Below are 12875 nucleotides of genomic sequence, written 5' to 3' on the forward strand. Positions count from 1 at the left end.
CACCCTTCCTTCCTCTCAGGATCGCTCTCTATGGAGCAGCTCCACACGAAGAAGATGACAGTGGCCTGAGAGCATTTCCCACCAAAACTATCTTTATTCACAATTTACATACATCACTCCGAAGGTCCTGCCCACACCCACCTCCCCCACCTCCCTAACCCCCCACAATCCCACTCCCCCTCCCCGCCCTGGTGGTCCTGCCCTCCCTCCCTTCCCCCCACATCCTCCAGGATCAGCACTGGGGTGAGGAGGAGCCCCTAGGCTCCCCTGGGGGCCGCCCTGGGGGGCTCGCCCTGGAGGGCCGGCCCGGCTGTTCCCTACTGGCTTCAGTGCTTCCTCTTCCTCCTCTTCCCTGTGACAAACGGGTCACGCTTTCTCTTTCTCGGCTGTGAGGGGCGAGCCAGTCCCAGAGCCAAGGCTGGCCTCGCAGAGACCCCGTGGCCAGCCCCGGGGATGGGCAGCTTCTCAGCAGCGGCTGGGCGCCCACACAGAGCCCGCTTTCTCGACTTGGGAGCGGCTGGTGGAGCTGGGCTGGGGCCTCTTCTCTGAGTGGAGGGGGCCTGGGGAGCACTCTGGGCCCCCCAACCTCCAAGGGAGACCAGGCCTGAGGCAGGGGCAGGTGTCTGGGACAGCCTGCAAGGCAGCAGGCTCTGCGGAGAGGCCAAGAGGAAGGCCAGGCTGGGGAGCTCCTCCTCGTCCTCACTGGACGCGTCCCTGGGCCCTCGGGCCTCCCGAACAGGAGGCGCCACTCTGAGAACAGACGCATCCCTGGGTCCCAGTAGAGGGCCAGTGCGCCTTTGACCCTGGGGAGGGGAGGGCCGTCCGGCCCGGAATGGAGAGACCTCCTGATGTTCTCGAGAGGGAACAAAGACTTTGGGCCCGAACGGGCCAGTGTCTGTTCGGATGGGCCTATGAAGAGCCTCAACATCAATCTCTGGTGGGCAGGCTTCATCACTGACCCCTCGATGGCGGTCTTGGTCGTGCCTCTGGGCACCTTGGCCGGCGTGGGACTCAGATGGACTTGAGCCCATTCCGGGTGCACTGTGGCTCGGGGCTGCCGGCCCACCCTCGTCCTCTTTCAAGGCCAGGAGTTGTTTCTGCACCAGCTGGTAGGAGGGAGGAGGACAGTGACGGCTCCACTCGCACGTGTGAGAGGAGGAGCACTGGGCAGTGGGACAATGGCCCTGGGGGGGAGGAGGGGACGGGGGACCCCAGGACTAGACTCCAAATACAGACACGGTGGCATTCCTGCCATCCTCCTGCACCTTATTCCCAGCTGTGTGTCCTTCCCTCCGCTCCCGGCTCCCCATCCTCTCCTTCCTATCACCCTGCGCTGCACCCACCCCAGAGAGGGCCCTTCCCCAGGCCAGGCCTCCGAGGCAGGGAAGGGATGGACAGAGCCATGTGGGCCTCCTGTTCTGGGGCCCTACCTCTCCCCTGCTCACTGGGGTCCCTCCGTGCCCTGGTCTTCCTGGGTGTCCCTTGTCTCCCCTGTTCTCCCTGCGATCCCTCCCTCCTCTGGCTCCCCTGGGCCACCTGGTTTCCCCTGTCCCCTGGATCCCCTGGGGTCCCCCCTACCCTGGAGTCCCCTGGCTCCCTAAGTGTCCCTCTCCCTCCCCTGGCTCACTTCTTTAGGGGTGAGTCCTTCCTCCTGCTCCAGCTCCTCAGCAAGGGCCAAGAGATCCAGCTGTGGGTCTGGGGAAAGCAATTCTGCCAGGAATCGCGGGTGAATGACTGCCTCCACCTCGGACAGAAAGAAGAGGCTGTGAGCATCCTTGGCCAGGAGTGGCCTGTGACACAAGAAGACCAGGAGGGAAAGTGAAAAGCAGAGACCCACCCCCACTCTCCTCCACAAGGCGGGGATGGTCAGCACACACACACACACACACACACACACACACACGCACATACACAGTCACACACAAAAGAGCACATATACAGATGCACATACACAGACACACAAAGGCATACACACAGACACAAACATATACACACATACATCTGTGTAAACCTCCCCTAACACCAGGCTCAGGAACAAGGAGCTGAGCTTAAGTCCCATCGGCCTGAGCAGAACCCAGATCTTGGGTGCTGAGAGTTCCATGCCCTGGCATCTTGTAGACCCCAGGTTCCAGGCCCAGCCTACCATGGTGACAAAGTCTTCCTGAGAACACAGCTTGTCAATGTAGCTCAAGAGACCCGGGTCCAAGTAGGTGTCGTCCTCTTCCTGCTTCAGCTCATTTCCGTCCTTTCCACATTCTGCATCTGATTCGCCTGTGGCTGAGTGGACGGGCCCCACCAGCGCCTCCATGATGTCCACATACTCCCTCACAGCCTCAGGGGGAATCTCCTTGGGTGCCTTGGGCTCCGGGGTCCGCTGGGATCTGTGTGGCTTCGGGTGCGAGGGCTGGGCGCTGGGGCCGGACATCCTGGGAGCACGGGCTGAGGCAGAGCAGGAGGAAGGGAAGGAAGGTGAGGGACTCCCGGTCCACCTCCTGACCACCGAGCGCACGTTGGTGAGGGCATTGTTTGGGGGACGTTGATGTGGGTGTGGGAGGGGTCAGGACCATCTGAAGCCTCATGCACAGTTGGAGAGGGGAGGTTAGGGGGTCATCTAAGAGAGTCACAAGTAAGGAAGTGGGGAACCTCCAATTTTCTAGGGGTCTCCCCATCAAGCCCACTTCTTAGGCAGACTTCGTGTGGGGTCCTTTGACAGGGAGGTGTGAGAGGAGTTACAAAACTGACCAAGTCAATACCCCGTAGTGACAAAGGGCAGCTGAGACCCCACCCCCCCACAGCCCGCCTCGGTGGCTGATTTGGTTGAAAGACCAATGCCCCTGTCTTGAAAGAAAGGGATCCACATGGGGACGGTGGCCAACCCTAGGCCCCTGTTACCTGTGCCTTCAGCTCCAGTGGGAACCTGGGTGCCTGGCTGAAGGCCCACTTTCGGGGCTGGGGGCCCCCGAGGATCCAGCTTCGGTGGGGCTGGAGGAGGCAGGTCCTGCGCGCACTGCATGCACTGCAAATGCTGAATGTGCATCTCCTCCTCGGCCGCAAATTCCATGAACCTGGGGGGTGACGGAGGCACAGGCCACCCTGAGAAAAAGGCCTGGGTTCTGGAGCCCAACAAAGGCAGCCAAGAATGAGGCACTGGGACAGGATGTGCCTTGGGGCCGTCAAGGCCCTGTGAGGTGCTGTCCACAGCAGAGAGCTGCTCCTGGAAGTGATAACAAGATCTGGGACCCTTCCTGCCTCACCAGCACTGGAGGGCATTCAACAGCATAGACCCAGGTCGCTGAATTGAACCAGGTCAACGGGACACATGGCTGACCCAGTGGGCCCCCTTCTCATGCCCCCCCTCCCCATCCAGAGCCACATGAAGGGCTGACAGCCAGAGGCTGGAACAGGCATGTGTTCCCCACAGGGGTCCCTGACCGAATCCAGGACCCTGGGCTAGGACTGAGAGTCCTGGAACATAGACCTGGAGACAGGGCCCAGGAGAGGCTGGACGATGTGGATGCTGAGCTTAGAGGAGAGGCCTTCCTTTCCTCTGAGAGGCGCTCGTTTGTTTGGTTTTGTTTCTTAAACCAAGGGGATTACCATGGAGCAAACACTGGAAGGGCCGGAGACCCTTGGGCCGACGACAGCTGGCTTCCCCAGCCTCTTCAGGGATGCCAGGGTACCCACTCAGGGCACTTTTCATGAGGAGAGGTGGTCCCAAATCTATGTTAGTGGCTGCCAGCCACCCACCACTAAGGAAGCAGCAGGCTGGCGGGTGGAGCTCTTTCCCCGGCCCAGCCCATATGGCCGGAGTTGGACCCCTACTGGACTCACAGCTTCACCCTGCCCCGTCCTGAGACCTTCATGTCAAGGCAAGGGTAGGTCAAAATCAGGGGAGGGCAGAGCTCCTGGTGGAGGAAGGACAGAAGTCTCAAACTCTCAAGGTGAGGGAGGGGTTTCTGGGGGACAGTAGGGCCCCTGGGCTGCGGGGCCCCTGTGCTGGGTGACAGCCCTTCTCCTCTGTCCTCTCTGATGCGCACCCCCATGGCCAGACCCTGCCCTCACCCACTCGCCTCACCCTCCACGCAGCCCCTGGGCCCAGGACGCTGACTCACTTTTCCGCCATCTCGTAGTAGATCATCCGGTCAAGTTTGCTCAAGCGCCGCCATTCCTGCACGGCCCTCCGCAGTCCCTCCTCCTGCGTCATGCTGGGCTTCAGGCGGGCCAAGGATCGAAGCACTGGGCTGTAAGCACTCGGGGTCAGTCTCCGGGCCCAGCCCAGCCCCCACCTGCCTGACCCCACCCGCCCATGTGGACCACACATCACTCAACCCAGAATGACTGAGCAACAGGAGGGTGAGAGGCGGGCGTCTGGGAGGGCAAAGACAAGCCTTCCCGGCCACTGCTGTCACCGCCTCACACTCACTCAAGGACGACCATCCACTCCCAGGCTAGAGCTGGGACATTGTGCCTTGGGGATCTCTTTTCCTCCTCAAGGCTGCATTTTCATCATAAAAATCATCATCATCAATGAGGCGTGGCATGTGCCAAGCAATCTGCTCACACTTCAGAGATTAGCCCAAGGACTCTTCGGCACAGTCCTCTGAGTGAAGTGTAATTGTCCCCTTTTTACGAGGGACCGGAGGTTTAGGATGGAAAGGCCTGCCAGGCTCACAACTCTAGTGGGAGAGAGCCCACGCCCTTAGGAGAGCTCTACCATCACCCTGTTCCTAGTGGAATTCTCCACAACGAAGTGGAGGCATGCATAAAGCGCTCTCCTGGGCCCCGCGCTCCTCCCCCTCTTCTGAAGTGACCTCCCCTGGCCATGTACACTCACGTCCTGTATGAAGGACACGACACCACAGGAGAGTGCGGCATCCACTCCTTGGCTCCTCACCTTACACCACGACCCTCTCTGACTGCAAGTCTTCAGTCCATATTACCATGAGGATCATGGAAGAGCAAGCTGGCCAGACTCACAGGGTGGTGGGGCCAGTTGAGATAGGGCACGTTTCAGTCCTGATGTCACGGACTGGCAGGCCCACCCATGTGACCGACAATGTGCCTTCTCATAGCATGGAGATCGCCCTCACACCTTCCTTCCAGTAGCCCTAGAAACCTAACGTGCGAGTCCATCCCCAGTTCCTCTTTATCTAAAAGCTCCCATAAGCTCAGGACCCCCTGAGCGTTCACTCACATGAGAAAGCAGGAAAAAGCTTCTGCATCAGGACTCCGGTGAAAGTGTCTCCGGGCCAGGGGCCTGAGGTGCTGCCAACGTAGGAAGTTACTGTACACGCTTTGGGGTTTAGAGGAGCCATCCTGCGAGGCGTTGGACTGGTTGGTGACCAGGCGGCCCTCCCTGGAAGTGCCATGTGGCCATGGCCCAGAGTTCACTGGGCGAATGATAGGGGCCAGCTGGGCAGCTGGTGGTGGAGCTTGAGGAGGAAAGCCTGGGGTCCAGCCTCCCTTGCCAGCCTGACTAACTCCAACAGCTGGAGCAGTCACAATGGTCCCCATCACAGGCGTTGCTATGAATACAGGTGCAGGACATGCAGCACTGCTGCTAAGGGCCCCTGGAGCGCTCCAGTTGAGGGGGGCCTGAGTAACGACAAAAGTCTGAGTCTGGGGGGCCTCCACTGGCCTCCCTTGTGACCTCACTTGGACAGTGAGGTTGCAAGCCCCAGGGGCCCTGGGGCCATGGCCACCATTCGCCACCATAGGCGTCCTGGGGAAAGCTGGCAGCAGCAGGCTGCTTCCAGGAAGGAATGCTGGGGTGATGGGAGGTGGCAAGTGCTGCTGCCAGGGTGGCCGGTGCTGGGTGCCAGGAATGGGTGGAGGGAAGGGCACTGCCGTGAAAGTAGACAAGGAGGCACCGGGGTTCATGGTCACATCCGTTCCCAGCACTGGAGATGCTGTTGAGGCAAAGGAAAGGAGTGAATGGAGGAGGAGAATGGGCAAGTGGGACTGAGGCTTTCTGTGGCATCAGAGTGTAAATCTCCACAGGTGAGGGACACTTGGACAAGGGAAACTGTGCAGCGTGCAAATGTCTTCAAGTGATTTTCATGCCCTGACCTCCAGTTGAGAATTATTCCACTGGTGCCCCCGTGCCCATCCACCAAGGTCCCTGATCCCTGTCTGCCGAGAAGAAATCGCCTCAGCAAGCACTGACTTGGAGAGCCTCCCTAAGGCACCCCCTGGCACCTAAGCCTCACAGGCTGTCTCCTAATACCTGGAACTGGGTGGACATTCGCTCTGTGAGAAATGCCCCTCAGCTGGCATACTAGCAGGTAGGGACTTTCTCCAAGGTAAGTTCTAGGCACCCAAAGGCTCTTTGTGGACAGGCACTGTGTAAAATATTGGGGCCCCACCTCCTCCTCAGTCCTCCTTTTCCTGATGCTCAGTATAAATCCCCTCTTTCTTTCCTAGCCTCACAAAACAAAACAAAATGCTGGAAAATATCTCTCTAATGGAAGTTTGACACAAACCCATAACACTGGCCCAGAATGCACCTGCATCTCAGAACAACCCACAGCAGACATGTAACATGGGCCAGGTCCTGCCACCCCCTCCCCAGTGCCCAGAGTCACTGTCATCACTCAGGAGTTCTGTTCCTAGGAGGCGGTGCGGGTTGGGGGGGGTCTGAGAAGTAGGTGCGTGTCCCTTAGATTCTGTCATTTCACAGCCAGTGATGGCTGCAGAGGATGAAACAAGGGCCAGGGAATTGTCATGTTACTTTGGTCGTGGGAGTACAGACCGCCTGTGGTCCTTCCCCTTCCAGCTCCCAATAATGGAAAGACAATCTAAGAAGCAGGCATAAGCCAGGTGCCATGGCGATCAAGTTGTCTGGAACACATCCCTGTTCAGGAGAACAAGGTACACACCACGGTGCACCTAAATAATCAGAACAGGTGTCATAGGACGTTTAATAATAACACAGAAGATCGTCTTCCTGCCCCTGGGCTACACTCCTTCCCCCTTTAAAAGAGGAAGCAGCCTTCACAGACAATCCACCCGAAACAACCCCACTCCACATCTGTTCCCTGTCCATGAAGGAGTGACAGGAAATATGAACAAACTCTTCCTCTCAAGGCAGCCTGAGAGTCCAACATGAGATACTGGACGAGATGAAGTAGGTTTGAAGTACTGCGATTCCACAAAAGGAAGAACAATTCAGAGCAACTCAGGAATCTGAGCCCTCTTTTGGCTGAAGTTACACGGTTGCCCATCCCCTGTTGAATCCAAAGCAACAGTTACCTGAACTGAGAAGTGAGCTCTGGGCTGGGAGGAGTGGTCGAGGAACAATTCAGAGCAACTCAGGAACCTGAGCCCTTTCTTGGCTGAAGTTACACGGTTGCCCATCCCCTGTTGAATCCAAAGCAACAGTTACCTGAACTGAGAAGTGAGCTCTGGGCTGGGAGGAGTGGACGAGGTGTGGGCTGTGGCAGTTAGAGTAACCTCCTGCCTAGCTCTCGGAGAGGGCACTTCACTGCAGGTGTGGCCACACACAGCCCCACTGAATAGTTTTCTCACCAAGACCATCTCTCCCCACGGCCCCCTTAGATACAGTATGCTCCTGTTCAAATCCCTTAGAAAGATACGGTGAGGCAAGCTTCAGGTGCCTCAGGAACACAAGACAGGTCTAGGCTTTCCTCATGACCCTCCCTGTGTCACCACCAGGACATCACACACATCCTTACACACACGTTTCAAAGTGGCTTGTCTCTCTTCTAGAAAGAATCAACCTGCCTGCTGCCATCCTTTCTCCATAGCCAGGGCAATTCCTCTTGATCCGCCTCCAATGACCCCTCCTCCCCAGTGCAGTCTCAGGTTTCTTCAGGCTCCCCAGTCTCCCCAGGTGAAATGTCCTCGTGTGTCCAGTGCTCTCTTCTCCCTCTACTTCAGTCCAACTGTGTGCCCACCGTGAAGTATCACGTGTGAACCCGAAATATGTGAGGGATGGCAGGGTCTATGAGAACACACCCCCAGCCTATAGGCTTACCTCCTTCTGAAGCCATCCTGCAGGCTTGGGCACAGACTACTGCTGCCTGGTAGCCTCAATGAGAAAAGTCAAGACCAGGACCCAGAGAGTGACCTGCTTCAGCAGACGCTCAGGATCCAAGTGAAGGAGGGGCAGGTTTGAATCTAAACATTCTGCAGTGGGGGAGGGGCAGAGGGCACGTGGGTCTGGGTAGGGTGGGGGTGGGGAGACATTCCACGAGGGCTCTGGCAGGTAGGCAAGAACCGGAAGTTCCTTCCACCTCACACAGTGGCAACACAATTGGCGTGTGCCTCTTTATGCAGTTTATAGACTGTTTTTTTGATTCACGGCACTGAGGTTGGACTTGACGGTCCCTTCCTTTCACTTTTTCCATCAACCTAGTTTTGTGTCCCTCAACACACTCTGCTTCCTACCTGGCTCTTGACTTATTTCAACAGAGACTAGACTTTCTGAACAAAATTCAGAACTGTTAGTCTGATAAACACTTGGGTATTTATGGCCACATGGTACTGAGTATTTGAAATTAGGATTGTCTCAGCAGATCCAGTGTCTTTGACTGCTGTATGTACATCACTCCTAAGGGAGTGGTCCTTGTGCTCCAACCAACATCCAGCAGGACCAGCCTTACTAATGATCCTTTCTGCTGGAAAGCCCCCGTCCATCAAAAAACCGTCATGCAGCCCCCATGTCCAAGACCAGAATTCACTAAATGTCTTTCTCATAGTATTCCATGGTTGTAAAAGATTTAGTTTTTTACCTTTTAAATGATTTTAGTGTAATATTTTAAGCGAGCAACACCTTCTCATGGTTCAAAATTAAATTGTGCAAAATGGAATATGCAGTGGCGAGCCCTCCTCCCACCTCTTTCCCCTGTCAACCCAATCCTCTTTCCCGGAGGAAACCAGTGTTATCTCTTTCATTAAAATCTTCCCAGAGATACGTCATGCAACTAAAAACGAAGGCAATCTGTTTTCATTTTTTAAAATGCCTTCATTTTTTTTCTAGTTGAAAATTCATATATGTTCCAATATATCTGAGGATATTTCCAATGATTGTCTTTGAACGGGTATCGTGGCTCCTCTGTTTCTGCACTAGATTCCTAGAACAAGAATTTCTAGTCTCTTAAATTTCAAAGCACCTGAAAGAATAGGGTGGCTCGATCTAGTAAAGAAAAGTAACAAATGCCTAACTGAATTTGACTTTTGAATTTCACATAAACAATGAATTCATTTTTAGTACAACTTTGTCCCATGCAACATTTTGGACATAGTTTTACTGCAAATTCTTTCCCTGTTTATCTGAAATTTACATTTAACTCGAAATCTGTATTTTATCTGGCAACACTACCAAGAAAGTATAAACATACCAAGCTATTATTAGTTGCTCATCTTTATGAGAAAGAGAACTTGGAGTAAAGAGACTCAAGTGTGCATATTGGCTCCAGCAGAAAACACAATTGTAAACATACATAAAATCTGCAGGCTCTTTGGATGAAATGGATTTGGAAGAGCCATCATATAGCACTGAACATCTTGGCTTAGTAGGGGTAAGGACAGAAGTAAGGAACAAGAAGGCAGAAAATCTTCTTCTCTTTCCTTATGTTAAAGGGACTAAACATCCTAGAGCCCTGGTTTTTCTAGGTGTTAAAAGTCCACTATCCATGAGATGGATGTGCACCTTGACACAATGCCAAGAGTTTATCCACCAGTGTCCAATCCCCATTCAGACAAGCCCACTTCCATCTAAATCCTAGCCTGCAAGCCCTGCTTACAAGTTTGTTAATTTCCTGTCTGCATTACATACACTTGCTCTTTACCATCTAGGATCATCATTGCATATGGCCCCATCTGCATGGGAATGATGGTAGCATTCCTTTTACAAAACTTGTCTGATTATTATTTTCATATTGAGAATCCATGTCAGTCAGTTTACCACTATCAAAATGATATGAAAAAGTATTCGTGTTTTGTGTTGTGAGAAGAGAGGACTGTTAGGAAACTTGTCAAGGGAGATGAAGGCTGAAAACCTCAGAGGATGGCAACCAAATCTCTTGGGAGATGAGATTCTCTCACTGCTGTAGCTGCAGTAGAACTCCAACTGATTGTGGGGTGTTGGGGAAGGAAACAGAGGTTTAGAAGGACTGTTCCACAGTGTGAAAAAGACTCCTGTTGGTGCTTAAGAAGTTCCTTGCCCCTTGTCAGGAAAAATTGACTCAGAAGAAGATGAGAAGATAAGGTGAGAATATTTCAAGCAACATCATGGTGAACTTTATATCTAAAGAAACTCCTGTCGGGGACTGAAAAAAATAAACAGTTTGGGAATATCGCTCAGTACTGGAGCTTTTACAATGAAGGAAAACTCATATGATTTTCAAACAATAACTTCATACTAGAGGGATGGTGAGGCAAAATATTGTACCCAGGCACTCGAGAAAGGCAGGCTTCCTTGTTGCTTCCTCCCTTTGTTCAGTCATTCAACCAATTATTTACAAGATTCTCACTCATAATTCTGATACAGTATTTGAAGGACTCTTCTCAAGGCCACTGATACAAAAATTGCACTGTGCAAAAATTAGCCAGTCCCAATTCTGCGATCACTTTTGTAATACTTCAAAATCCTACACCCGAGAGACAGAGAGAATCAAATTAGCCCAAATGTAATTTGGGAAGAGCAGTCACAGAAGGGAGTATCTAAAAGTCCTTTGGATCATGGTCTGACTATTCCTGCACAGAGGCTGCGGGCAGGCATTGACTACTGAGAAAAAACAACTCTGGACATGCATCACAAGCCTCAGAAGACAGTTCATCTTCCACTCAATCAGGAAACGTTAAAGAAACAAAGAGATACAATGTTTGTGTCTTGTGGAGTTTTCAAGTCTGGGCACTTGGGAGGCGCTTAGTGCTGTTAGACATGAGGGGTCTTCAGAGGCATCCTGTTGAGTGAGAAATGCTCTAATCTTGCAATTGACCAGAAAGAGGATCTGATGATTGAAGTTTCTTTGGGAAGTATTACAAAGTCAGGTCAGTAAGTTGATCCCGCTACTATTTTTGTTGTTGTTGTTGTTTTTAATGCCAACTGAAAGTCTGCAAGATATTACAAAAAAAGAGGGAGGGAAAGTGAAATTGTTCCCATACTACCTGCTGTGTTGAAATTGACCCAGATTGTCCACTCTCTCTCAAAGTTATTAAAAAAAAAAAAACCGTACAAAGGAAACACCTGTGAATCAACATTTATTGAAAAACCTCCATGTATTAAGTACACTGAGAAAAAATATTCTAGTAGAGTAAATGCGTTTGGAAAAACTCTAGGAACGGAGTCAGGAGACAGTATCTTAAGAGTGCTTCCCAGGTCTGAATTCTTTGCTAGAATTGTTCTTTAAAGGAAACTTCAGGCTTGCTAGGGAAAAGGACCTACTGTTTTTTGAAAGGCATAAAGAAGAACCAAGGAACTGCAGTCCAAAGGGCATGAAAGCACTTGCCCCAATTTGAGGCTACTGGGCTTAGAGCAGAGCTCTCCAGAACTCTTTGTAGCTAAGTGCATGGGTTTCACGTGTGCAATATAAAAATCAGGAGTGCACATCTCACAAGAGCTGGTTTTAAGAAGAGACCGTCACGAAGGTTCCCAGCGAGGAGCGTCGCCAGAGATGCTCCCTAGCGTGCCCGACCCTGCATTTCTCTCCTCTCCTGCAGAGACCTCCTGGAACAGATCCCCGCGTGCCCCGCGCCTGCACGCACGCCTGCACACGCCCACTGGGGCGGGGCTCTCAGGCACGCGGACCGCCGTCCTCCAACAGCTCCTGGCGTCTGTTGGGGCAGTTGGCTGGGCTCCAGAAGACAGGAGCGTGTGCTCGAGCGCGGAGGTTGGGGCCCCAACGGCCGTCCGGTGGGGGCGGGGCTTGTCATGGCCGCCTCTGGAGTCAATTCCAGGAACCCTGAGGTAAGGGGTATGGGGACTTTTCACCCCTCAGGTGTCACCGCTCTGTGCTGTTGTTCACCCTGTGGGTTATTTGTGCCCTTGTCCGTGTAAGGAGACTCCCCAGAATGTGGATTCACGCCCCCATAGAGCTCGATTCCCTTGAGGGGTTTACCCCAGGGTTATTGGCACCACTGGGGAGCCGGCAGCATGAAGGGTTCAGTGATTGCGGGGCTTACAGTGGGGGGTAAGTAGTGTGTGTGAGCTATTAAACAGGTGCCGTACTAGGCTGCGCGTTCTGAAGAGTACAAAAGCTAGAGGGACGTTCTTGCAAGTTGAAAACCCTCATCTGGTTCCAAAGGTGTAGCTCAGGTGATTGGAAAATGAGTGAAGATCGAAGGAACACACTCATGGTTTCACTAGTGTCTTCCTTCTTGTCATAAAAACATCAATCAATACTTATGTCCAAACTGCATTCTTTTGTCAGTGATGGGAGCAACTTTGCTGAATGTGGTAGTAAACATGTATTTGTAGTCTGATGTCAAATCATGATTGATTTGCAAGCATAGATGGGGTCTGTACATATTTAATTGGTTGGTGGGAATCTGATATGTAGTCAAATGTGTGGGTTGGTTTTGTCTGTGGATGTTTGTGTCTGAAGGGAGGTCATGCCTGTGTTTTTGTGAGAGTGTGTAAGAGTGAGTGTTGTATTTGGAGGGTGTTGAGATGTGACGCAGGCATACTCAAGGAGTTGGTGGTTAGGTGTTTGTAATTTGGTGTTTGGGGAATATGTTTACATGTGTTTTTTTCACCCATGAATTTGGGGATTTATGTGTGTCTAATGGTGGATTTGGAAGGATTATCTGCATATGCATAAGGGCAATGTCAGGAAAAGTAGTGGTGTATATTACTTTGGGTGTCCAGTCTGTTTATTTTGTATATTTGGGGAATGTAGGATGATCATTTG

General features: G+C 52.6%; 1 protein-coding gene across 1 annotated transcript; it reads right to left on the reverse strand.

Annotated features, from left to right (window-relative positions):
* Positions 1-326: 326 nt before the first annotated feature.
* On the reverse strand, positions 327-9825 carry LOC309665213 (NUT family member 2G-like; the record flags this gene model as incomplete). The annotated part of the gene is made up of 8 exons (XM_082471411.1): positions 327-845; positions 1080-1106; positions 1628-1744; positions 2144-2439; positions 2893-3065; positions 4113-4241; positions 5195-5909; positions 9813-9825. 8 exons carry the CDS (start codon positions 9823-9825, stop codon positions 327-329), a joined length of 1989 nt encoding a protein of 662 aa, XP_082327537.1.
* Between the last annotated feature and the right edge of the window lie 3050 nt (positions 9826-12875).

The sequence above is a fragment of the Balaenoptera physalus genome (assembly GCF_965194825.1).
Source record: "Balaenoptera physalus genome assembly, chromosome: 7".
Lineage (NCBI taxonomy): Eukaryota > Metazoa > Chordata > Mammalia > Artiodactyla > Balaenopteridae > Balaenoptera > Balaenoptera physalus.